The sequence below is a fragment of the Perca flavescens genome, chromosome 6 (genome assembly GCF_004354835.1).
Source record: "Perca flavescens isolate YP-PL-M2 chromosome 6, PFLA_1.0, whole genome shotgun sequence".
NCBI classification, from domain to species: Eukaryota; Metazoa; Chordata; class Actinopteri; order Perciformes; family Percidae; genus Perca; species Perca flavescens.
The window spans coordinates 13345791-13372991 of NC_041336.1; the positions used below are offsets into that span (position 1 = coordinate 13345791).

Here is a 27201-nt window from a genome sequence, read left to right on the forward strand (position 1 = left end):
GCCATTTGATCATCAAATCTTGATTGCTGCTTCCACCTACTGGCTGCAGGGTGGTAGTTCAGCTCATTTACTGTACTGTAAGGTGTGCTGGTACAGCATAGTCAACGTCAATCCAAGCAAAATAACTGACCGTTTTGTTTTCCCCATTTCATAACATTTTACCATCTAGTTAAATATAACTTAAACACACTGTCACACACACACACACACACACACACAGCTTCTGGTACTCAAACACATCCATGAGTGACCACCATGCTCCACAATCCCTGACTGTTTTCAAGCTATTAATACAGCTCAGATAAGTACATACATGCACGCACACACACACACACACACACACACACACACACACACACACACACACACACACACAGTTCCTCCTTATTTTTTATCTTGGCAAGTGACCAGGTGGCGGACCTATCCCACCTGTTAAGAAGATACTACAGATTGTTTTGTTTTTTTGTGATTTTACTTGCTGTACTTGTAATTGAGTCATGGAATTACATGACAACATATAATACATTGCTATTTGACACGTTGCTCACAATGACAATGGAATCAGGGCGATATACTACTATGTGCAGTAGCGTTTTAACATACATACAGCAGCATGTGTACCTGTCCCATCATTCAAATGACTGGCGAAGCTCCAGTGGCAATATGTTTGTAGTAAAAGAAGAATACATCTATGACCCAGTATCTGTGTAACCAGAAGAGAATGTATCATGTTATATGTGCTCTATTGTAAATCTTCTAGAGAAACTTTTCATACTGTTGGCACTTTTTAAAATGACTTTTTCACCTCCACCCCCACAGCGCTGGGCAGTCTTTACATAGATCCGTCTCTTCTGACAAAGCAGAAGTACATTCTGTGGCTCTGCTTAATGACTTGTTCCCATAGCAACACTGCCTGTCAGACTGTCATCTGCAGGCTTAGTCAGAGCACCAGGGCGACCTGCGACTGGCTGCAGTCCAAAACAACAAATACATCTGTACAGTTCTCTGGTTCCCTGAGCAGGCGTGATGCCACTGCTAATAACACTGTCTGATCAGTCACCTCGCTGCTGTTGCTTTTCTCCCACCACTTCCATTTTATAGCTCGTTACCTGCTGTTGTTGATGCTAATGTTGGCAGTCTTACCTGTGAGGGTGTTTTTTTTGTGTGTGTGTGTGTGTGTGTGTGTGTGTGTGTGTGTGTGTGTGTGTGTGTGTGTGTGTGTGTGTGTGTGTGTGTGTGTGTGTGTGTGTGTGTGTGTGTGTGTGTGTGTTGGATGGGGTGGGGCTGGAATGTGCTGAGTTTAAGCAAAGGTAATATTTGTGGTACTCACCATTATGGTTGTATAATGTGCAATATCTGGAAGGGCACTGGTGCAATTTTTTTAATTTGACAGGTATTGTGCATTTGGGCATTGTGCAATACATAAGTTATTGATCACAGCATGTTTTAATGGGAAATGTGCAATCTGGTTAGAATTAAGTGCAATATGAGGGGGAGGATATATTGTGGGTTCTTTCTCTTTCTTCTGTGAGTGTAGGGGAAGGTAGGGGGTCTTGTGTGAGGTTTATTTAATGTTTATTGAACGCATTTGGTTGAGATAATCAATGCTTTTGTTTTACGTATGTTTACTGTAGGTTTAAGTGCGATGCATCGCCATTCTTTGTTCTCTCGACTGCCCAAAACAAATTTCTCCTATAGGAGACAATAAAGGCTTATCTTAGCTTTGCTCTTCTTATCTTAAGATGCAGCTGAGTAATGTCTGCGGTACCAGAGTGTTTCTGTAAACACAGTTAATAAAATTTTTTTTATCTTAATTATTAGAAAAACACATTTGGACATTTGAAAAAAAGAAAAGTAACATAAAGAAATCTGTCTTTGACCAAATAAATTGCTCTAAATGTCATTGTACTACAGCAGATATAATGTGGGCCCATAGAAAGTTGTGTATATTAGATGTAGGTTTGTTCACAGGCATATGATGTTTTTGTACCTAACTAAGTCTGTTTTACAATAAATTAAAATACTCCACAGAGTTTTTTGTTGTCTTTTTGTCGACCTCCTTTTGAAAGATTTTCTGCCTCTTTTTCTCCCCAGTTCCTCGACCACCTTCTGACTGGAATTGAGGACATTTGTGGACACTATGGACACCACCACTGGAAGGACAAGTATGCATTTTTTTCGTTACTGATAAATTATTTGTCAAACATGATGACAAATGCTCATCACAAGTTACCCCGAGCCCAAATTTCAGAAAAAGCAAGTCAACATTTGGCAGAGGGAAATTGTAACCATGAAAAGGTTTAATTTCCTGTCATTATCTGCTAATTGATTCAACCCTTCACATAATACACATTTACTGTGGCTATGAATGTGGAATTATTGTGATTCGTTCCGTCATTTAACCTCTTTTCTTTTCCTCTAATGTGCACCATATGTCAAACCTCTCACATCTCTCTCTGTCCTGTCCTTACACACACGGCCTTGTCTCTATTTTCATCTGTAACTCATTTCCTCCTCCCAGACTGAACCGCTTCAACAAGAAGTATGTGAAAAAGTGCCTGATTGCAGGCGAACGCTCCAAGGAGCCGCAGCTCATCGCCTTCTACCACAAGATGGAGATGAAGCAGGCCATCGACCTGGTGGAGAGCGGAGGGGGAGTCAACCTGCCGTCTGCTGTGCCTTCCACAGTTTCCATGCAGTAAGTACGAGCATACACTCACTCGGTCTTCAGTTACTACACTCAGAATACCAAACTGTCTGAGTCCTTTAACCTGCAGTAACTGCAAAGTAAGTAACACAACAGTAAAAATGCGGGCAGGACACCTAAACAATAAGCTGAAACTTGCTAGACAGCTCCAAAAACTGAAGGAGCTGCAGATTTGTGTGATAATTATCTGTAAGTTCACCACTATGAGTGACCTCTTTCAGAATGTAATTTGATATATTTGAATTTTAAAAAAACAACAAAATATTGATCACAGCAGATTTAAATGTTTGAAAAAAATAATACCTTGTATTTACTGATTAAATAAATAATTTCACAATGCTATATGCTCATTTATTTGAGTTAACTTTGATGCATAGTAATATTCAGGCCACCATGATAAAACGGACCCCTTGAACTGCATCAGTTTCTGTCAAAGCTGCAAATGGAAGAGGAAGTAACGGTTTTATTTTCATATATAGTTTTACATTACCTACACTACACTCTATAGTCTGTCATTTCATGTTTAATATGTGGATGGCTTTAATTACTTCCAGAGTTTTCTTTTTTTATAGTTTATTAGACTGAAAATCTCCTTCCAAGGAAGATGGCACAACATTACAACTGTCAGGGGTTTAAAGGTAGAGAGACTGGCTGATGACTGGAAGGTTTCTGGTTCTTTGATGAGCACTGATGGGGTGGCAGTAGCTCAGTCAGTAGGGAGTTGGGCTGGAGAGTTGCCAGTTCACCTCCTGGGCAATGCCAATGTGCAACGAACCCCCATCTGCTCAGGGCGCCTTTTCATGGGCAGTTTGTGTGTTACAGTTGAGTGAGCCGTTATGTAGCTAGTACATTGGCTGTTCAATTTCACAAGCTGTTAACGACAGCCCACACTCATCTGATCATTAGATACCAAGGGAAATGGGACTTTTTCAGTTTCATCATTATTACAACAGATTGTCATGTGTCTTGACAAAAGCAAAAACAGCTGTCTGTATTACACAAACTCTGATAGCCCTAACTTTTTCCTGTGTTGTTTTTTTTTTTTTTTATTTTCAGGAACATCCAGCCCAAGAAGCCTCCTCCTGCCAAGCTTGTAGAGAAAGCTCTGCCCAAGATGACTAAAGGCCGGGAGGAGGAGATCAGGCAGATCCTCAGGAGTAACCTTCAGAAGACACGACAGAGGGTAACGCTGCTATATGAACAATAAGAGTCTGATCATTACCTGTGTATATCTTATTCATATCAGCTAAAGATGTATTGTCTTGTATTACCGGGAGCATTAGAGCATATCACTATTCATATTGATTTTGCACTGATGTGAAAGTGGTATTAGACTCTATGTATGTGTATTGATTGTTACAGAGTTATAATTAAACACCGCACAGAAAAGTACTTGTTGATTTATACTGGTTAAGTATTGTTCCCTTGTGATCACCATAGCCTGAATAAATGTAACACATGCGTTTATTATCATTACTTCTGCAGAAACAAACTGTGCAAAAACCTTTCTTACACTTTTATTTGTTAATCATTCAAATGTCCTCTTAAACTTTTCTCTCTCAGCTGCGCTCCTACAACAGACACACTCTGGTGGCTGATCCGTACGAGGACGGCTTCAGTGAACTCCTCATCAAGAAACAAAAGATGATTGCGCTGGAGAAGAAGGTATGACTATCAGTCTAGGCAAAGGCGACACCTCTAAAATCTAGAATCAGTCTGAGCCAGCTGTCTGCTTTGTCGAACCTTATTGACACCTGGTCACAGCATGATTGAACAAAACCCATTCTGTGTGATGTATGTTCTTCATGTTATGTCACAAAGTGCCTTGCGACTGTGCCGCAAACCCAACTGCCCCACGGGGACAACAAAGTTATCTACTACTACTACTGTTAGTCCACACTAAAGAAACCAACAGATGAAGAGCAGCTCTTCTCATTTCATACCGGGTCACCAGGATTTAAATTACTCAGCCAAAACTATAATTAGTGTTCCTAATTAGAGTCCACCTTCAGTCTCTTAAATTCATTTTCTCGACACAAATGGGGGCTGAAGTATTCGCACGGCTGAGTGGCCCAACCACAAACTTCCATTTCATCAGCCTGTAATTACATAATGGAAATAGACTCTTATTTTGGCTGAACTGAATGTGCTTGAAGCAGCTGTAGAGGATTTCTGCAGAGAAAGCAACGCATCATTTGAAAGAGGTTTCTTTAAGATATTGATCAATGGTAAATTGCTGACCCATTTTAGTTTGGCTTCAGTACTTCCCAAACAATGAAATGAGGCAGTGTGTGTATTTTCCTGTGTACTTTAATGATACTGAATGTTTATGGAAGTCGCGTTTATATAACTGTTACATTTTGATAACATGCAGAAACCTAAATCATCCCACAAATGAACAAAATCCCTCTTTTTTTTAATTTTTTTTCAGATAAAAGACATGAATTACTACCTGACAGTGCCTGCTGCTCCCCCTGACTCCCCGACCATGTGTAGAGCCAGACTGGCCTCAGGTAAGAACATCCATCTTGGCCCCAGCCAAACGCAAACACCCGACAGCTGCCAGCATCATACTGAAAGGAACCCTACGTGAAACAACAGGGGACACTTCACCACGTCACACGTTGTATTTTGTTAGGCTCACAAGGCAGCTCTCACACAACAATAAACACAATGTAGAAAACACTGCTACTGTTCACAGCTGCAGCAATAGATATTTCCCCACTGGGGGAAATGTGTTTGCATGTGGCAGCCGGCATGTAAACCAATGTGTGGTTTTTATTTTAGGCAGAGGTACTGATTTCAAACCTGCTCAGCAGCAGAGAGGGAACAAAATCTCTCCAGGTATGTAGTTAGTGTAGAGAAGATTCATTTTCAGTTTTAACCCGACAGCGGTCCTAACATGCATGTGTCATTTACATTTGCTTGTTAACATTCATTCATTATTCATCACTAATGAGGGGGATCTCGTGACATGATTGACGAGGCAAAGCTGGAATGATTTATTTTATTTTTCTTTATTTTTTTTTTATTTTTTATTATAGCCACACACACAAAACCTGCCGTTTGCAGATTAGTCAATCATGATGTATGTTGGAACTTCAGCTTTTGTTTCTCATAGTAAGTTTAAACTAAAAGGGGAATTATGTCCTGCATGTGTTGCGTTATAAATCACTGTGACTTACTTTGCGTTATTGTCGTTGTGTTGTGAAACATTTGGAACGGTCCTGAAGCCTGCTGTTGTGGAGTTTGTGCAGTGATTGTCCATTTGTGGCTTTGTTGACCCTAATATTTGTTGATCACATTCTCCTCCCCTTGTACATGGTACAGTATGTTCATGTACGATGATGGAATAATATTGAATCCCCTTTTACAGCCTTGTAACAACACATTATGTAATAACAGTGCATTGTGTAATAAAATGTCAAACTGTAATACATTATGTGATCACACCCACATTGTGTCATAATCTGCCGCATTTTGTAATAAATACCTTGAACGCAATATGTAATAAACTTAGTGATGTGTATTGAACAATGAAAGGTAATACTAATCTACTGAACAAACTAAAAAAAATAATAAATGTTGAGTCGTCATGATTCACGCTAGAATTTCATAAAATAAACATGTTATAAAAAAGACATACAGTTTGGTTAGTTGTTACATAATGCACCATATTACATTTTCGTCAAAAGAAAGTACAATTCCCCACATTTTGTAAGAACCGCCTGCCGCATTATGTAATAGTTTATAAAAAAATGTGAAGAACTGTATTCCATACTGCGTTCAGATTTTTATTACAAAATGCGGCGGATTATTACATAATGTGGGTGTTATTGCATAATGAAGTGACTATTTATTACATTTTGACATTTTATTACATAATGCATTGTTACAAGCCTTGGTAAAGCTACCTCCCTGACATTGCACCCTTGTCCTTCCTGTAGACCCACAGTCCTACAGCAGTAAGCCAGCGATGGACAGAGTGCCGACCATCCAGGTGGACCTGGCCTCCCCTCAGTCTCCAGACTCTGTCAATCTGATGGATGAGTTCCGACGGGTCGACCAGCAGGAGGAGGACCAGGGCCTGACGATGAAGGCCCCCTCGGGGCAGAGTGGGCCTAACAGGCCCGGCGAGGCGGACAGAGGCCGAGAACAGCAGAAGCTGACGAGGTGCCTGAGCGACCCCGGTCCCAGCGCAGACGAGGAAGAGGAGGAAGAACCCTTTCTGCCTTGATACGGCAGACTGGATATGGAGGGGTTAGTTCACTAATTAGAGGAGAGAGGGCTGCTTCACTGCTCTAAATAATCTCTTTGGTTCAGAAACCAAACAAGCCAAAACTGCTAACGCTGTACGACACCAGAAACAAAAAGCAAAAGGGAGATTATCTGAAAAAAAAAAAAAAAAAAAAGAGCCATTAGGTTGTTATTATCATTGCTCTTTATTTTTTTAGACAGGATTGGAGTAGCTGTTATCTGAGAAGTGGTGGAGTTTATGGTCGATAGTCTGAGACATTCAGGAAAGAGCTATGCATTACCAAAGGTTTGGACTGTTTTTTGTCAGACAGTGTCATTTTTACTTTATTGTCAGACTGTTTTTCTTTTTTAATGACTGCATAGTTGTTGGTTTTTAATGTTTAATCACGATTTCAAGCTACCTTCTTGGCGTCATGCTGGGCCTCTAATCCTAAATGTTATCAATAAGGCAAACTGCCTAAATCCGTTTCTCTTTTTCAAACATTGCACTTGAGTTGAAGTTGCCTGTTTTTAATCCAATATCTGACTGAAATAGCTAAATATTCAAACATTTAGAGTTTAGCTATTTTAAAATGTTTGGCCTTATTTTATGTCCAACCTTTTCACTTGGTGCATTTTTTATTTTTTGTCTTGCTTTAAAACATATATCTTTAATTCCAGGGGTGCTAATGTCTGTTTGCAATCAGTTTGTTCCAGTGTTTGTGGGATGTGGGTTCAAATCTGGATGTATTTAGTCACTTTGTAAAAGAACCACAGTTGTTTCTAGTCATGCTTACAGAGCTGCAGCCTTGTCTTATGGCTGTGGAGGGAGTTATGTGTACTTAACTAAAAATCCCCACTGCTGTATAGGAAGGGAAAAGTTTGCACCCACAGGAAAGCTTGTGAGACAGGCAGTGATGCAGCACTTGTGTTTTGATGTCCGTGATCATGCTTGATTCCCCCATCCAAGTCTTCTGAAGTGAAATCACTTGTTGTCATGTCACATTTCGGTGTAGCCGTTTTATGTTTCACCTCAATTTTAGAACACCCTTTAAAAGTCACTCAAGCAGGGCTCGTCGAGTTGTTAGAGTAGATGTTTCTCTCGGTCACCTTCACACTCCTCAATTATTGAAACCTTTAGACCACATGAGCTGATTTTTTAATATATCAAATCAAAAATAATGAATGCTCACTTTCTTTCACATGCCTATATGCATTCTTCAGTTTTTTTACTGGCCTTTACAAGAAGCATTTGTGCTCTACATCACTGTTCAGCTTATTACATGACAAGTGAACATTTGTACAGGAATCCATCCACACCTCTCAACCCTCTTAAAATCTAAGACTATAGACCTGTCATTGCAACAACAACAAAATTCTATGCAGTATTGACGTGTAAAATATGTAAATCAATTATGATATCCTATATTTATAATTACCCTTTACAACTGAAGTCTCGTAATCTTGTAAACATGTAACACGTTGGGGCAAACCAATGCAAAAGTCAAAGCTAAAATGAAACACGGGCATTAAAATAAACAAGAACAGTTGTTAGTTTTTGCACATCCGAGCAAGCCTGGAAAGTTATCTGCGGGCACGACAACATAGTCAAGTGTGTTGTTGATGGCTTAAGTCATTCTCTACTGTACTGTATACAGTTGTACAGTGTGTAAAATACATTGCACGTCTTTTTTTCTTTTTTTAAACCGCCCCTCAGTGAATTGGAATACGACACAAATCGTTGAAGTTGTCGATGTGATGATTTGCTCATTCATATCCATTTAAACATCTTATGTGCCACAGCCAACAACAATTAGACTGTAAAGCCCCAAGTGTTCTTTCATCTTAGTCTATTATCACTTCACTGCAAAAAAAATAAAAATAAAAAAAGAGTGTAGTTTCTCCATACTGGCCATCCAAAGCACTCATCATGGAAAGCCAACTTTAGCATTGACACACGGTCCTTCTCTGAAGTAGGCTGAGTGAGTCACTGCTCCAGTTTTCTAGGTGTTAGTGACCGTTGAATCCTTCCTGATCCTCTTACATCCAGACGGCTCACATTACAGCTGGGTGGTACGGGCAGAAGAACCTCACAGGCTCCTTCATTTTCCTCAACTCTTCTTCTCTTGAGCATCTTTTAATGTCTCGCTATGGTTACTATAGTGAGGGGGTACGAGGATATTTTGTCTGTGCATAAACGCACTCATGTAAATCCAGGTGTATAAATATGCAAATATGAGCCTACTTGCAAGCGTTTTTGGCCCCTTTCTTTGCTCCCGACACTCTTCCGGCTTCCCAATTTCTTAAAGGATAATTGCAGCTGAGAGATGGGCGGGTCAAGCCTCAAAGCATCTCATTTCCCTGTCTCGACCAAATTGAATTTCCTGTCGGAAATGTCAGCGTGTGGGACTGAGTGTCCCAGTGGAGAGCTGTGCTGAAAATGTCAACAAGGACCGGGTCAAAAAGAGAAGGAGAGTTTAAAACCCAGAAGTGACGAGCCAAATGGCACGCAACACTTTTCCCCCATCTTCAAATCATTTTATAGCTGCTTAAAGGACAGTGATATTTACATGCCGCATAGGATTTATGAGGTTCTAAACTGTTTTATAAACTGCAGCGACAGAAGCCCTGAGTACTGTTTCTCTCCATCTGTAAATGGTCTCTTAACGCGCTGCTGTTGGGGAACATTTCTATAGCATCTTCCTAGATGCTATTTGATTAGGCTCCCATTTAACGGAAGTTTGTTGCTCATTTAACCCTTAACTGCTCTGCAGAGACTTTTAAGTAGTTGGCAGGAAGGTTGCAGTAATTCATTTCTAAACATATTCACACTTGGGAATACATGTAACTGTGTGAATGCAAAGCAGGGTATCTCTCAGAGGTAACATGCATCATGCTCTGCACAGATGTTATATTTTTTTCATATCCGAATGGATATTGAACATAACTTGAGGGATGTGATTAAATACAAGGAAACCAAAAATCTCCAATTTTAAATTAAAACAACCCTCAAAACAAGAGAAATGAAATCCCTGATTGCTTCACATTATCCCAAAGACTTTAATTTCTCAAAAAGAAAAGAACCCCTATTTTCATACTTTATCTTTTGAAACCAGTTGCATCTTTTTGGGCAAACATTCTCACACCTTGGAGGGAAATGTTTGGTGCAGAAAACCTTAATCTAAAGCCATACAGCCTATAGAAGAACCTATTTCATTGTATTCATATATTATGTCATATACACCTCATTTTTGCCTTTGCTTTGCTCGACGCACAAAACAAACTTTGCATTTAAATCGCTTGTGTCTTCAGGTGAATGCTTGCGGTTCTTGATTTGAAATGTCCACTCTGGATGTTTTTCTACAGCGCTGAATTGTTCTAAGTCATGGCAGTTGTTTTCATTGAATGTGTTCGACTGAACTACAACACCGTTGCCTCACCAGCATTCACTTCAGCTTTACGTTTTTTTTCTTTGCATCTGTTTGCTTTATTATGTGCCTGATTTGTTTAACGGCGTTATTGTACAATGACTATTTGGGGGTTCACAGGGATATCTAAGTCTCTCTTGCTGTTATTGTCAAGTGCTTTATCTGGATACATGTGCATTACGGTACATCCTTCCATGTTGTTGTTTTTTTTTTTCTCCATCTCATGTTTACCTTTAACGGCATTCCAGAGGCATTTGTCACCCAGACTTTAAACTGTGGAGTTCAGCCTGAAGTAGAAAGAGGCTGAATTTACAGCTATAAACTCTAATCAGCTTATAAGCTTCATTCTCAAATCCAGTTCTCCTTACGTTAGATTGAATGAGAGATCATCAATTACAATCCGCTACGCAAGTAGATAAAACTTGTTACCTTAAAGCCAAACTGGGGTTTTTGCACATTTTAGATTTCTTTGTGTGTTATTCTATATTATTAGTTTCCATTCATTCACTAGAATTGTTAAAGATCCATCACCACGGACATCAGGTCAGCTTTTAGGGCCATAATATTGCACATTCATTCCAATCAACTTACATGAAATTTTTTTTTTTACATTTATCTTAAAACAATCTCTGTGCACATTGAAACATTTGTTTTGGTCGCTGTCTTTGTTTCTCCTGTCCATACTGGCCATGAAGAGCTCTTCATTCAGTGTGAAAACTCCTTAAGTTTATCCGAACACAAAACAAGGCTTTAACAGTCCTGTTAGTGTAACTATCCATCTGGAAGAGACCCACTTTAAATTTGTTTAACTCAGATTGCTGAAGGCTCATATTATCTTCTGTGGCACACTCAAAAGCATTTTTGTATGAAACTGTATTTTATCTCCCATCAATTACAGGGCCAGTATGAACAGGAGAAACAGTTACAGCAACCATTTGTGCATGGCATGTCAATATTGTTTTAAGGAAAAGGGGGAAAAAAATGTAAATCTATCCTTATAAAATGCAACAATAAAATAAATGGAGCTAGATGGTTGGCAGACAAAAACTGATAAAAAAAAATCCTAGACACCACAGTATGCTTTGAATAAACTGATCTAATTTGGTTACTACATGATTTGTACTACATGGGCTAAAATGTGCAAAAACACTGGTATGTTCCTTTAAGTACCGGAAGATCTGACCGGCCCAGCAGTGCAAGGCTAACGGTCACCATGCGGATGAACATTTAACACTCTCCAATTACAGAGGCAGTAATCGCAGTATGACGCACACTCGCACGTCATCAACATAATGACCCTGCGGTGTCGTTACTCCAGCACCCAAAGACTGTTTTCCACCCTCGTTTACTTCATATCATTCTCCACCATTTTACACCACACCGAGCACTTTAACAAAGCTGTACCTTTATCTCAAAACGCCGATGTTAAAAAGAGCAATAAGTGGCTTTAATGTAGTGTACACATTGTGCATAGTTATCAGGGGACACATCATGGGGAAAAGGAATGTACTTCATGATGGGCCTTATGAACAGGGTGTGTGGGGGGTTTGACTTGATGAAAGAGTGGTTTATGTTTTCTTTATCTTAATGTGTTTGAATTTGTCAGTCAATTGTTTGTAGTTTGCAAATTTCAGTTTTGCAATAATTAAGAGTTTTTTTTTTATTTTATATACACATGAATTGGAATGTAAATATATATATATGAGAAAATATTATATGTATTTGAAATTTATCATGCTGATGTACAAATCAGAATCTGAAAGATGACAAGTGTGCACTTTCTCGCTGATTGATCTCTAGCTTTCAGCATTCCATTCCTGTAATGACCAGTAAACTAAAATGAAACCATGTCAAACTATATACCAAATTAAAATTTTACTTTATAGCAGTGTTGTGTCAGTGTGTCATGATTTCATAAAGCTGTATCTTTTGTTCCACCAAATAACTACTTCTATCAATACAAGCGAACTCATGCATTTCAGCATCCATCTATCTGAGGACTACATTCAAGTTTACCCATTGGCAATGTTCGAAGAAATATTCAGATCCTTAACTTAAGTACAGAAGTATAATGAGCTAATATACTTAAAGCGTCAAAAGAACTCATGCTGCATAGGGATGGGGGGGGTGGGGATCGATAAGGCATAGTATATATTAGCAATATTTCCATGGCAATACTGTATCGATACACAGACGCCAAGTATCAATCTTATCGTGATGATATCGTATCGTGATGATATCGTATCGTGAGGGCTCTGGTGATTCCCACCCCTAATGCTTCAGAATGTCCCCATTTATATACGGTTATGTTATGTACCGGTAATTGAATTATAATTTTTGATGCATTGATGTGTAAGCACTATCTTGTATTTGTTAATCATATTTTGTTTGTAAAAAAGTAACTACTAGGTGCAGCTCTACGTCAAACAAACGTTAACGTTGCAGGCTAAGATGGAGCTACAAACGGCTGCACCGTCTGTAGTCCTTATGGATGTCTTTGAGTAACATTTTGCAGGTGAACCTGAACTCTTGGGATTAGGACATCCCTACTTTTTAAATGTTTTTTAAAGATAATTTTTTGGGGCATTTGCAGACCTTTATTCGACAGGACAGCTGAAGACATGAAAGGGAAGAGAGAGGGGGAATGACACGCAGCAAAGGGCCGCAGGTGGGAGTCAAACCCAGTCCCACTGTGTCGAGGAGGAAACCTCTATATATGGGCGCCCGCTCTACCAACTGAGCTATCCGGGTACCCAGGGCATCCCTACTTTTAACTGAGCTCTGTGACGTTCACACAAGAAATGTTAACCGTCACTTCATACAGACACTCTGGCTTTGGGGACCCTGGGCCTGTGCTTAGTATTGAACCTTTATATACAGTATACAGGTAATCAAGAGAAACCTGTTAGCCCATTCGGTAATCCTTCCATGAGCTAAGTATACCTATTTTATACACTGTTGGTTGGTTTTATTTACTGTATAAGAATGCAATTTATTTTACTTGGAAGGTTTCAAGGTCTTAGCCTGCAACTTGTAACTACAGATGTCCGGTAAATGTAGCGGAGAGGAAGTGGAATTAAAGCAGCATCAAAAGGAAATACTCAGGTGAAGTAAGTCAGAATTGTATTTAAGTACATTACTTATTTACTCTGCAGCACTGTACGCTAGCCGGTATGTCCCTATGCCAATGTGTTCTTTTAGCAAATATGTGAGGAAGGGGGGTGCAAACAACTTCACCTGCAGGATCAACAACGTTGTTTGAACCACCTGCAATAACCTTTTTTGGCCAGAAGGGAGAGTGCTGCACAAAATAACTATAATCAAATCATTCAGCATTCTGAAAACAAAATGAGTCCCATTTGGATTTATATATCTGGAAGACATTTTATAATTGTTGAGTCTAATAAACTGGGAATGAACTGTCTGCCGTGGTAAAATGTAATGACATTACTTTGCTTGGCAGTGCGACAGCTTACATGGAGAATATAAGATTTCCAGAAAGAAAGCCGTATCCGCTCTGGCTGAGGTTGTTTGTTTATTCCATTTCGGTTTCTGTTAAATGGAACATCACAATGACTCCAAGCTCATATCCAGCTTTGCCTAACATCCACATTTCCTCTGTAATATTTCTGGAATGGATATGCCCTATTTATAATACACTCATTTTTATTGTTGGCAGTTGTTGCCTTCTATCGTTTTCTAGCAGAGCCTCTGGGTGGCCAAGTTCATTTTACATCTGAAGAGTTTAATTTCAGATTCTAATTACTAGTATTGTTGTTGGCTGACAATCCACTTTATTTGCATTAGGACTGTTAGCTGACACTCATCCAGAGGAATTAACAGTAAGTAAACCGTAAAATAAGCTTAAATTGCCAGATCACCAACAGTACAAGCAAACAATAGCTGAGTTGTGTTTGTGACAGAGTTTGTCCCGTCCATAAATCTATATCACTGATGTGAAACAACCGGAATTTCAATGTGTGTTCATGTTTTTTCAAGTCCTCCAATAGGATCTTTTTTATTTATAGATATTGTATTTCTAAATAGCAAATTGGATGATATCAGAAACCAGTGTCTTCAATCTCAGAGTTTCCAACTGAGATTATTGTCCATGTAAGATGCGTATTCATGTTCCTGTCTGTTTCCAGTCTTAATGCTAAGCTAAGCTACATGTAACTGGCTGCTGAATAGGTGTATTTTTCCAAAAAGTCCAATTATTCCTTTAAATTGGCTTAAGGCAAATGGTTCCCAAACTTGAACCCCCATAATCAGTTTTCAGATGTTCCACCAAAAACTGATTATTTCCTTGTTTCATTTAAATCTTACTTTAAGTCTTACTAGTGTTAGAGATCAAAGATCAGAGAACAATCTGAAAAATTCATTTTGTGGTCGGAATATGTTCTTTCCAAAGATTTAGATTGAGGCTGTACTCTGTGGAGGTTTTGTTTTGAATTGAAATATATTGTACAGGTGTTTTCTTTCTCATTTCATTTCATTATACTATGTATATTGAGCATCTTTGACATAAAACTTATCTTTAGGGTGAATTAATTTCCATATTTTCTTATCCTATCATCGTGTCTACTCCCTTTTTAGCTCAAATCAGATTTTGCACCAAGACATTTTGCAATGTATCTGTCTCTACTCTGAATTTAATTAACTCACTCTGACTTCATAGCTCCTTTTTTTTTTTTTTTTTTTTTTACAGTGGAGTAAACACAATAAACTGATGCCAAATATTAAATAGCCTTCCCTGGTTTGACCTGAAAGCTTTTCAATTGGATTGGTCCTAGCGTTTATTTACTTCTATTTTGCAGTAGTTAAATCTCTGGGTCTCATTTGTCTGTCAACTGGGTTCTCCCCATGGTCTTGTTTGCATGAGGGCTTTTTCTGTTTATTTACTCCTGATCTCTCTGTAGTGTTTAGAGTGGCTGCCCTTTACATATAATGACGCTGTTTGTTGTGAATATTGGAGCAGTCTGACCCTCAGTCACCTCTGAATACAAGGAGGAGTGGAGGGTTTGGTGGCTATTTGTCAACTTTTGGTGCAAAAAAACTGTGCAGTCAGTCTAAAATATCATCAGTTTTGATGATGGTGCAATCGATTGAAAGGGGAACTTTACACGACCCAAATGCAGCCTTGACGACGTCTCAGGGTTCTGCTTGCAATGCATATCAACACCAGCTGATGGCATTGTGTAGCCATGAACTTACACAGCTCCTTAACAAGTGCTGTCATCGCTGAACAATTTCCTACTTTTTTCATTTGTAAATTCACTGTAGAGATGGTTAGTACACTAAAAGCATACTGGCATATTTAATCGGTGTGCTGGGAGGGGAGTCAGACTTTCTGTGGCCCCATTCTATCTGCTTAATGGTGTGTTTGCTATTGCATTCACTCTCATTTACATGGCCCATATACCCCCTCTAATGTATGGCTAATTGTTGTGTTTCGGTAATAAAAAACCCTGAACTACTGCATCAATGTTCCTTACAAGTGAATGTTGTGGTTTTCAGCGTCGGCTAATGTGCTTTGAAAGTATTTGGTTACACAACGTGAAATGTTTTGATTATGAATCTGGTGGAGACGGGTCACTCGAGGGCCGCATGCACACAGCAGTTTGCCGATTGCCTCGTCTATAAAAGGAACAAACAAATATAACTTCAGCAAGGCAATCATGCTGAGCTTATTGTTCCACTGATACTATTGGCACTGATGGCTGATCTGAGCTGTATTCTATTAATATTTGAAGAGAGAGAAGAGGAATGTAACATGCCACTTTAGACCCACTCCTTTTCAGAGGGATTTTGTGCTCTATACTCCACTACATCTCACAGAGAAATATTGCACCACTACATTTATTTGACAGCTACGTTTACTTTGCAGATGTAGGCTTTACATAGAAAACCCATGATCATCGTATAAAAGATGATGCTGCAGAATAAACACTGACAGGGGCAATTCTGCATACTTTGACTTTTAAACTTGAAGTACATTTAGCTGATAATACTTTAAATCCAGGACATTCATTTTCATATTGTAGTATTATTACTTTTACTTAAAGGTGCAGTAGGTAAGCCTTATAAAATGAACTTTCTGTCATATTTGCTGAAACTGACCCTATGTTCGAGTAGAACTACATGAAGCAGGTCATTTAAAAAAAGAAATCTGGCTTCTCTGGCACCACCTACAGCCTGTAGTGTGATTTGCAAAAATCGACAGCTCCCTGTTCAGATGCACCAATCAGGGCCAGGGGGGGTGTCTTACTGTGTGTCAATCACTGCTCATGCACACGCATTCATTCTCCCTTTTGGGGGGAGGGGCTTAGGAGACCGTTTGGGGCTTTAGCAGAAAGGGGGGAGGGACTGAGAAGTTGTTGATGTTGAAATTTTTTGGCTAAGTCCTGGATCTTCCCAATCCTACCTACAGCACCTTTAAAGTGGCTATATGTAACTTTGAGGTTGTGTTGATTTCAGCGGCCGCTTTGGACAAAAGCGGTAGTGTTTATACCACACCTGCTGTCGTAAAGCTCTTTTCTCTTTCTACGGTGCTGTATTACCGAGTTAGCATTACGGGGAGGTGATATATATAGTTGCGATAAATGTTTTGCTCGGACAGAAAACCATTCATTTACAGTAACAGAATAAGTTACAGATGCATCGTTGCATTTCAAGTGTTGCATACGGTAACTTAGCCTACTTTGGATGTTTCGTGAGATAATCACAAGCCAAAGCATTAAAAATTGTTTAATAATAATGTAATAATAACTTAGATTCATATAGCGCATTTCATGAAACCCACGGACACTTTACACAACTACAGGGGGACAAGGGAAAGAAAATATTAGGCCAACACAAACACGGAGTAAAAGGATAACCTCCGCGCTAAATGTAAAGTGGGCGTAACTATGTCTGTTACTGACGTACAACCACATCATGCATTGTAAAGTTATTTTATGAATGAAATAGACATATTTTATTACGGGCCAATTCGGGGTGGGTTTTAAATCATTCACAATCCCGTAATTGTCTCCATCTGTTGATAGCCCGACCGAAGTTGACTCACGTTATCGCCGTTGTATTTCCCTTTCCTTTTAGCTTTTAGTTCTTTGTTTAATTTCCTTCTTTCCTGTGATGGTCCTGCCCCAGTATCAGCCATAACTACAGCAGATAACTTCTAAAATAACATTAAAACACAATTAGGCCTACATAAAGAAATCTCTTGCTTCCTTTTACCTGGCTCAAGAGATACTAACACAGGTTTTTTTGGTGTAACAAAGAAATCTGTGACCCATCAGAATGTGTGAGTGTAGCGCGTGGGTACTGCGTGGGAAAAAATCAAACCCGGGGCGAGGCCTTACTAAAAAGTATATAAAAATGGCGTTCTTTCCACTGTTAGTCTCATTTGCTGTTGCAGGTCAATTAAAACTATTGTATGAAAAATAACAGAGCTCCAGAAACATTTCAAAGTTACATATAGTCACTTTAAGTAAAGGATCTGAGAGTACTTTTTCCATCACTGCAAAGCTTCAGCAAACCACCCAGTAATAAGATGAGGCGACCCAATGTCAGATGCATCAGGACTCGGAGCCAGTGTCACATCTTATAAGAATTTATGGAGGGTTACAGTAGGGGCCCTATCTACAGTATGCTCTGTCAGGACTTGTATACCTCTCACATCATGAACCAGGGTCAGCACCCCATGGCAAAAAAGCTACCCCTGATATTTATGACTGGACATCAAGTGTCCTGCAGGGCCATGATTCCCAATGTCACAGAATGTTTTGCAGCGGTGCTTAAAGAAACAAATAGCGGGCATGGTGACGTTATTAATCTGGACACGCTGGCACAGGCCAATACATCTCTGCTTGCTGTTTGATGTATTGGAATGAGCAGAACACAGATATGGACTTTATCATTGGCATCTTGTTTGATGAATAAAACATCAGAGCCGGTTTGAAAAGAATTGGATTTTTTTTTCACATAAGAGCAGAAATGGTTATGGATCACAGGACTTATTACAGTCTGAGACACTCTGCAGTCAGCTGTTTTAGACTGTTTCCTGCATACTTTTAGAGACCCAGTGGTCATTTTGTAATTGTTTGACGAATCCTGATTGTCAGTGATTATACTGTAGACTGAACAACTCGTCTTTCTCTCTCCTCTGATTATCACCAATTAAGTATAGAAAAAAGGGCAAAAAAAAATCATTCAACACTCAACTGAGAAACCGTGACTCAGTCTGATGTGAACAACACAAGCAGTGCCAGGTTTCCTTCTCCATGCTTGTAAATTATGTTTGTACATGGAGAATCAGAATGCTAGTGTGAACTGATGAGGATGCTGCATGTGTGTGTGTGTGTGTGTGTGTGTGTGTGTGTGTGTGTGTGTCTGTGTGTGTGTGTGTGTGTGTGTTTGTGTGTGTGTGTGTGTGTGGTGCCAGTGCTGCATTATGAAGAGCCAACATTCACAAAAAATGACATTTCTGCATCCGGACAACAGCAGTATGTGTTTCAGTGGTGAGAGTGAATGCAAAGCATACAAGAAATTACAGTAGCTTTGTAGGATATTTATTTGTGGCATTTTAGGCCTTTATTTGATAGGAGAGCTTAGAAATGGAAGGGGAGATAGAGGTGGAATGACATGCAGCAAAGGGCCGCAGATCAGAATTGAACCTGCAGCAGCTGTGGCGAGGATTGAGCCTCTGTACATGGGGCGCACGCTCTACGAGCTGAGCTTTCCAGGCGCCCCACCATTTACCTATTTAAACTGTTTATTTTCTGTGAAAAATGTCTGCGATTTGATTTCACCGTTGCCTGTTGGTAGTGGTGAGACTGTATTGCCTTGCTCATCTATCTTTGTGATAAACTAGGCTGTCACCGGCCGGCACAGCTTCATGCAAGCTCCACGACTGGACTCATGTAGAACTTGTCCTTTTGAGAAATACTGACTTGAAATGTCTATTAAGTTGTTTTAAAAAGGCAGCAGTTGGTATTTTATTTTGTTGGAATCAGCATATATGAATAATCCATTAATTGAAATGTATGCCTCAGTGATTCCATTAATGGTATGCCTATTTGAGCTGTGTAACAAATACACTGAGTGGGCACTTTATTAGGTACAACTGTACAATCTAATGTAATCCAATACAACAGCTCTGCCATAAATTCTACTTTAACAATGTCTATAATGTTCATTTTTGTTGCCATAGACTATAGATAAACTAGCTATTTACATACATGAGAGGGGCGGAATATTAGAAACACCTCTCAATATAATGTAGAAAGTACAACACCACTACTACCTATGACCTTAATGCTAGAACATATTTTAACTGTGAAAGAAAAACCTGAACAGTTTACACATTATAACTTTATGGCAGAACAGTTGCATTAGATTGTATTAGATTGCAATAAAATGTACAAAGGTACCTAATAAAGTGGCCACTGGGTGTACGCTGCATAGAGTGAATAAACGCATACAATGAAAGCCTCATTTCACATAGACGCTGATCCATCACAAAGCCCCCTTCTCTGACTTAAAACTGTCCTTCTGTCAGTGATAAAGCCCACAAAATGCTTCATAGATTTGCAGATCAGACGAAATGGATCAGAAAATAAAAAGGCTAATTCAACAGTTATTCTTTCCCCTTTGTTCTGTAAATTACAGACAACCAATCTGACTCAATTAGGGCTGCTGAGGGAGATGGCTCAACAGTGGAAAAATGGGGTCAAATGCAGAGGAAATTACCTTAAAATTAGCTCGCTTGAGGAGTTCCATGTGTCAGATGTTAATAATTAGTGTGTATTACATTGGCATTGGCCTGCACAGGAAATGTTCACATTCAAGTGAACTTTTTTTTTTACCGGGAAAGAAGAAAAACATCCCATTTTATTTTGAAATATGTTTTTCCAACAACAGAGAAGGTGACAGAGGAAAGAAGGGAGGAAGATCTGTGTTTAAGGCTCATCAAGAGTTCATTTGACATCGGAGACATTGTCAGAAAACACTGATGGTCTACACTGAATACACTGATTGTAAGGACATCCTGAAGCATTTGGATAGCAGACTGACAATCACCCTCTAAGGACAAGCGGAGGTTGTTGGGTGTGACTGGGACTTGTAACTAAAGACCAATATTGAATCTGATCAGACCTTTATTTTCTCATTCCTGCTTTCAGGTGCATTAGTTAAATAGTGCTGTGCAGGCTCTTCAGTAATGGCCAACTCATGGGCCCATCTATCTTGTTTAATATGGAGAAAACACTGTGTTTACACTTTAGCTTCTATTTTGCTTATGTAAACACTATGCAAACACACTTTTCTAAACTTCCTGTGTATCAACACACCTCACTCAAGGGGATGCACAGAAGACAAATTCAAACAGTGATATCCAGCTATGGTTCAGTGTGCTGGATTTAAGAAATAAACTTGAAATCAAGCATGAAGGGTCATTCTTGACCTTGGAAATAGTTTAGGGACTCGACATGGATAGAAGCATTATGTATGAAATAAGGATAGAAGTCAAATCAGTGGGAAGCTTTGCAACAACACAGGCCCGATGAGGCACAATGCAAGTCACCATGTACCTGTGTTGAAAAATGCAATCAAAGGACCCTCTACGGTTCTGTATAAGCATCTAGCTCCAGTTTATGGCACTCCTCAATCATCATTTTCAACAGTTCGCACTTTTGAACTGATGATTGCATGAAGTTACAAAGCTAGGTTCTATTTTTCTGAAATAACCCAAAGAAGTCAAACTCTGAAAAGCCCTGCAGGTGTTTTCACAACACTTGCCGTTGTTTTGAAGACATTTCCAGATTGCTTAGAGACTATTCTACCCAAGTGGTATCAAAAATGGCCTGCGTGCTGCACATTAAAACAGGATTTATTTTTTAACCCATTGCCAGTGTGGTGACTATAATTCCTTCAACTAAACAAAGATGGAAGCCATAGCCTCTCAGTGACATTCCTCACTGCTTTTTTTGGTATGATGCAGAATAAATATGAATGTGTCAATACCAAATTATGAAAAATTACATTTCGATACAACTCAAGCAAAATTAGAAGTAATAGTTTTTATTTTGGTGATGTTCCAAGATAAACAGGTAGATGCGTCACTGCCGGCTACCAAATTAGTTTTGGCTAATCAGGAGGAGTTGCAATGCGGGAAGCGGTTTAAACGAACTTCTTTAATGTAGGCTACATGACACGTAATGCTTTTTTGTAATAGCTTGTTAGAGGAGTCGGGAAATGTCTTCAAAACAAGGGTAAGTGTTGTCAAACGACCTGCTGGGCAAACAACGCCAGCTAACGTATGCTAATGTAGCTAGCTAAGTTACGTTACCATTAACGCCAATGCCAAACTCCCACATGGAAAAGCGACGATTCAGTGAGGCACAAACTGGTGCTTAAGAGGCTAACAAAAGTGAACATTTACAACTTAACTTAACGCACAGCAAATAAATAATTAAAATTTTAAAAAAAAATTCAATAATTTTGTCCCCACTGGGGTTTATAAAAAGAAAATGAGATCTTGAAAATAACAAAAAAAAAAAAAAAAAAAAGACTTAATGAAATATTGTATTGTGGGCTTCAAAAAAATAGTGGTTGTTAGAAAGTGCTTTCTTTATTTTTTAGCTCATTGGTTTGCTTATTTAATTTCTGAGGACTGTTGAGACAACTGTGGCAGATATATCTATCCGCTTCTAAAAAGCTTTTCCAGGATTAAACGAGTCATTTTCCTCGGGGGGTGATGTGGATGGTTTTCCAATGTACAGAGCCATTCAGACCTCTCTGACTGCTTTAACGTTGACGTTATAACCCAGAGGGAACGTTCCCTAAACGTTAGTTTTTGGTAAACGTTCTGTGTTAGTGGGGTTTTGTCCAAACGGCTTAACCGTTTTTTGATAAGCCGTTGTGAATATCCATCAAGAAATCCGACCAGCCCACTGGATTTGCCCCTGCCTGCTATATGTTACATTTCCAGCCCTCTCTCTACGCAAGCCGACGTCCACGGCACGGCGACACAAGTGCGCACTACAGGCGAGAGAGAGCGAGGAACGGCAGGCGGACCGACGGCGGCGGGTAGGCTACCGGAGCGACGACGCGGCGGTGTGTCTGTCTTTGTGGGAGACCGGCGGACTGGATGGTGGATTTGTTTATTCTACGGATCTGGATCAGGGGCTAGGATAACTTCACATGGGACAACATCCGCCTTCTTTCATGTCATCCACCGATTTGTTTCGCCCGGCGTGTTGACGCCAATGGAGAAGGGGGATAACGGAGGCTACTGGAGGAGCGCAATTGACAGATAGGCGACATGAATATACCCGCGTTTCCGTCCGCCAGCTGTACAAGATAGATGCGAAACAAAACGGCTTGCGATCTTAAGTGGGATTCCAGGAGCTTATAGCCTAATGCAGCAACGTGAGTCGGTTTGAACGGGGACAAGAAAAACATGCTCGGCTGCACGCTTGAGGTTTTTGCACCGTAGGGCAATGTGTTATTGACGATTTGCACGGCGTGGAATAATGCACCGAGACACAACTTTGTTCACAGGCTTGACAGACTGCGAGCCGTTTGATTATATCCTCTAAAAGTGCATTTATTTGCAAGCCTGGCGTGTGCTATAGTAATCCTGTTATTCTTGAATATAGCCCAGTGCTTCAGTAAACGCCAGTGCCATTTATCCGTCAGCCCCCGAAGCCCTGTGCTTTTTTACGGTTCACATTTGTAAAACCCAAATCCTGCGGTCTGTTGATGTCAGCGATTGCGTGGTGTAAATAAAAACCCAAAGCTCTCCAGTTGTGTTTGCGAAACGATTGGTAAATTGTTAATGTAGGCAGGCCTAACCTTCGCTTAATGCAGATCCAATCGATAGCGAGATAAAGACAGCTCTGGCAGGCTGTTTATGCAGCTCTGTAAGTGTCACGGGGGTGTGTTTTAAAATCCCGCATATCTAGTTTTTACACATGCCCCAAAGAAGCAGTGAAGCTGCTCAGTAGAGAGTGGAGACTGTCAAAACCCTGTGTAGTGTCGGAGGAAATACTGTAAAGCAACATCTCAAGAAAAAGTTTCAATGGTTTTCCGAAAGTTGCCCGGTGTGTCGGCATCGGGCATGGGTCTGCGCCTGTCCCAGAAATTCGTGTTTCTGCTCTTTCTCTCGGGTTTGGTAACGCTGTGTTTTGGGGCCCTTTTCTTTTTGCCCGACTCTGTCCGACTAAAACGGATTTTTTTGTCCAAGACAGAGACCCAGCCAGTGACTGTCGGGTCCGAGAACGATGCCAGGGAGCACTTAAAAAGACCCAAGAACCAGGGGGGCATGACCCCAGCCAAAGGAGAGACCAGCACCAAGCTGAAAAGTCTGAGCCGCAAACCGCCCGTCTCTTACGAGGCGACCGAGGAGCGGCTCGCCGGGGGGAGAGCGCAGGAGGACCTGACTCTGCCCAGGTCGAAAACGGAGTCCGCCTCGGCGAAAGCGACCTCCTCCGACCACGGTGCCAACTCGGATACTTTCAATTACAATAAGTTCAGAGGCTGCCTGCTCAAACCCCCGCTGGGAAGAGACAACGGCAAGCCGAGCGACCCCAAGACTAACGAGCGCCGGGAGAAAGTCAAAGAGGTAAGGATGTGACCGTGACCCTGCTGGGTGATCATTATATAGTTGCATGATTTTACAGGAGGTGGATATTTGACATATAGTAGCCTTTTAAAGGGTATATGGAACTACAATAATGATCTGGTTGGATTATGGGAAGTCACAAGTAACATGGGGGTGGATCAGAGACAAATGTTTAGTGTCTGTGCAGTATGAGTAATGTCTATAATCTATCACATTGATAAAATCCTCTCAATCAGGTCACATCACTCAACTTCTTACACACAATAGTCAAATACAGTTTTTTTTTTTTATGCGTCTTTGGCTTCATGGAGCAAATAAGTTTCAGTTGCAGTCTTTTGAATAGGAGCGTGTTCATGCTGTCAAAACACAAGGGATAAATGACAGTCTGCCTTATTCAAATATAAAGAAAAACAATCGTGCACAGTTGAAAGATGTAATTATATTTCAGTTGTTGAATTTGATTGGTCTGTATTTGTCTGACAATACAGACGATCTCTCTATAGAGGCAGTGGGACACTTGTTTGCCAAGCTCCTGTCAAACCGGCAAATCCCTCTCAATCATGTCAGTTGTCTAAATGTACCCAGGGTCTTTGCCTTTGTTTCCGCTGTTTGTAGTCCAGATTACATAAAATCTAATATCAGAATAGGAAGAAAAATGTGTTTTAAAAAAACCCAAATGTGCTATAACGTTTAGTAATCTGCCCATGGGAGAGTTTTAGCACTGCAAAATAAATGTGTAAGCTGTACTTTCCTAAGTGGGAATACAGGGTGTTTTATGTTTTCCTTCTTATAATCTTGTGTGTGTGTGTGTGTGTGTGTGTGTGTGTGTGTGTGTGTGTGTGTGTGTGTGTGCGCAAAATAATCTCTCAAATTCATTCTGATTATTTGCCTTTGTGCATGTACTCATATAAATTATCAGATTTCCATATTTGTTGTTTTGCGAGCGGTTGAATTGTGTTCCATCTGGCCATTCTGAATGATAAAATGTCCTGCGTTTAGCTGTGGCACCTCTCTATCACCCTCACACAATCGCCTGCAAATGATGTGACATTGTGCAGCGACACTTTGGCCAGGAGCTCTTCAATCTGTGTGTCAGCCTTTGTTGAGCCCTTTGGGTCCAATAAGGCCTCCGAAGTGGGAGCGTCTGTGGATCACACATCTGTACCCACTCAAGGCAAGTGAGGCTGGTGAGAGGGATGAGGGAGACAGAGAGAGAGGAGGGGGGGGGGGAGCTGCAGAAGCAGAGGGGAAGCCATTGGCCAGCATGTGCAGATGGGTTTCAGCCTTGGCATGTGACACGGATAAGTCCTGTTGTCACTCTCACTTCCAGTCTGCTGTCACCCTCTCACGCTGCTCACATGCCTTTCATACCTAGAGGTGATGCGCTACATGATAACTGAGGCATCAGAGGACTGAGAGGGTCAGTTTGCCCTCATGCACTCAGTTCTCACTGAGTCATTCTCTTTTGATGCTGTTGTAAGTGAATGTCAATGTGACTTTGCTTGCGGGGTCTCGTTCAGCTGAGCTCGGCATAGTTTTTGCCTTGGGGTCATAGTTCTCTGAGGAAAAGTTTTTTTTCCACCACACCCTCTTCCAATTACTGTTTCAGAATTGTAATTGCGTTTCCTTAAGTGAAGTCCTTTTTTATTAAGCCGTTGAAGAACAGACGGGCCCGGTGTACTTACATTGCATGTCCACATAGCCTTGTGTGCGTTTTTTTTGGTTGTTGTGGTTTGCTGTTGTTGCTTCAGCTCCCACCGTCTCAAGCCCGCTGGCAGCATTCCAGGCGGCTTTTCTCCTTCCTGGAGGCTCACATTCATGCTGCCGGCACAGACTGACACATTGCGAGCCTGTGCTTTTGTCCAGGTTTACAGATGTAAAACCAGGGAGTAACTGTAACAATAAAACTAATATGCTTTGATGTTGTTGTTTTGTTTTTTAGCTGTTTTGATGTATATTTCTGTGAAGCATGAAATATACAGAATTGAATTTCTAGTTGTCACTCTCAGCTTGTGTTGTAGTGTGTACGGACAGAACAGCTCTGTAAAAGCAGTGTTTTTCCTCTGTAAGGGAATGCAGAGAGAGGGTATCCCCCTTCCAGAGCCAACAGAAAGAGTCTGGTCCAGCCCACTGAGTGCCTCAATGATTGTGAACGGGCATCGTTTTTCTCAACTGCCAACAACTAGAAAGCAGACTCCCTGCCTTCTTGTTCTGTGTGTGCACCCACTGCCAAGTGAGGGGGAAACAAGGGACAATGACAGGCTGATCACACAAGGCAAATATTTGGAGGCAGCCCACCTCTAGCTAGGCCCCCTGGGATACCAGCAAATACTGCCAAAGTCGTCAAGGTGCTGTTTACCTCCCTGCTAGTAGATAGTTCATTCTCCTCCAAAATTCCTCCGCAGAATGAAAATAAGTCATTTTCAATCTGCCTCCTAATTGTAATTCTGTGATGTAATGGCTCAAACATAGTCACTTTGGCGCATGGCTGTGTTGCTGCCGGATTGGCTCCCACATAAGAGAGGCTAGCTAGCAAGGACCGCTCCACAAAAAATGTGCGCCTGGAGCAACAGGGGGTGTCCTTTTATGCATGCACATTTAGTTGCTGATGTCCTTTTTTACATTCACTAAGGTTAGACTTTGGAGTGCAGTAATAAATTACTAGATTCAGAGCGAACAAACCCAAAGCAAAGAGGACATCAGAGAATGAAGAGAGCTCTGTGCCAATCCAAGATAGAACCTTCCAGATCTCTCTCCTCTGTTGGTCTCCACATCATCAGCTACATCAAAAGAGAGGTGCGCATTCAAGGACATTCTCTATAAAGCCTGAGGTTTGCGCTCTCCCTCATACGCTGAATTTTTAACAGATATGCCAGTGCGGCCAAATAAAGGCCTTTGCTTGAGGAAATTGGAACACACTGTATAATGTGGCCTCTAACATATGATTCATTCACATTGGGAGCGCAGGCAGGCGATAAAGCTAACCGCTAAGTGTACTGCAGACAGTGAGAGGACAGACACTGCAGCCTCTCGTGGCAGAGCTTCCTCCAGTGGAGCAATAAAAGTCTTCAGGGCTTTTTTTTTTGGTCCCGTGTGTGCCTGCTAACTGCGTGTGTGTGCATTTGATGGCTTATCTAGATGATCAGGTGCATGGGGATGAATTTGGAGTTTGACAGTTTCAGTTGAAAGGCTTGTCACTGTGTTTA

General features: G+C 40.6%; 2 protein-coding genes across 5 annotated transcripts in view; both read left to right on the plus strand.

Annotated features, from left to right (window-relative positions):
- Positions 1-11290, plus strand: part of slc9a1a (solute carrier family 9 member A1a) — a 41190-nt gene extending 29900 nt beyond the window's left edge. Inside the window, exons 7-12 of the mRNA XM_028579880.1 lie at positions 2095-2165; positions 2522-2698; positions 3764-3890; positions 4271-4372; positions 5139-5220; positions 6655-11290. Of these exons, the coding sequence (XP_028435681.1) occupies positions 2095-2165; positions 2522-2698; positions 3764-3890; positions 4271-4372; positions 5139-5220; positions 6655-6944 (849 nt within the window). The 3' untranslated portion in view covers positions 6945-11290. The remainder of the gene's footprint in view (positions 1-2094; positions 2166-2521; positions 2699-3763; positions 3891-4270; positions 4373-5138; positions 5221-6654) is intronic.
- A 10035-nt stretch (positions 11291-21325) lies between these two features.
- The window catches only part of LOC114556871 (mannosyl-oligosaccharide 1,2-alpha-mannosidase IA), a 218198-nt gene continuing 212322 nt past the window's right edge, over positions 21326-27201 (plus strand). The window contains exons 1-2 of one of the 4 annotated variants that reach the window (XM_028579966.1): positions 21326-21359; positions 23618-23995. In XM_028579966.1, the coding sequence (XP_028435767.1) occupies positions 23696-23995 (300 nt within the window). In that variant the 5' untranslated portion in view covers positions 21326-21359; positions 23618-23695. Of the gene's footprint in view, positions 21360-21443; positions 21642-22253; positions 23996-27201 lie in introns of those variants that run through there. The other 3 variants (XM_028579964.1, XM_028579965.1, XM_028579963.1) reach the window with 3 other exon arrangements.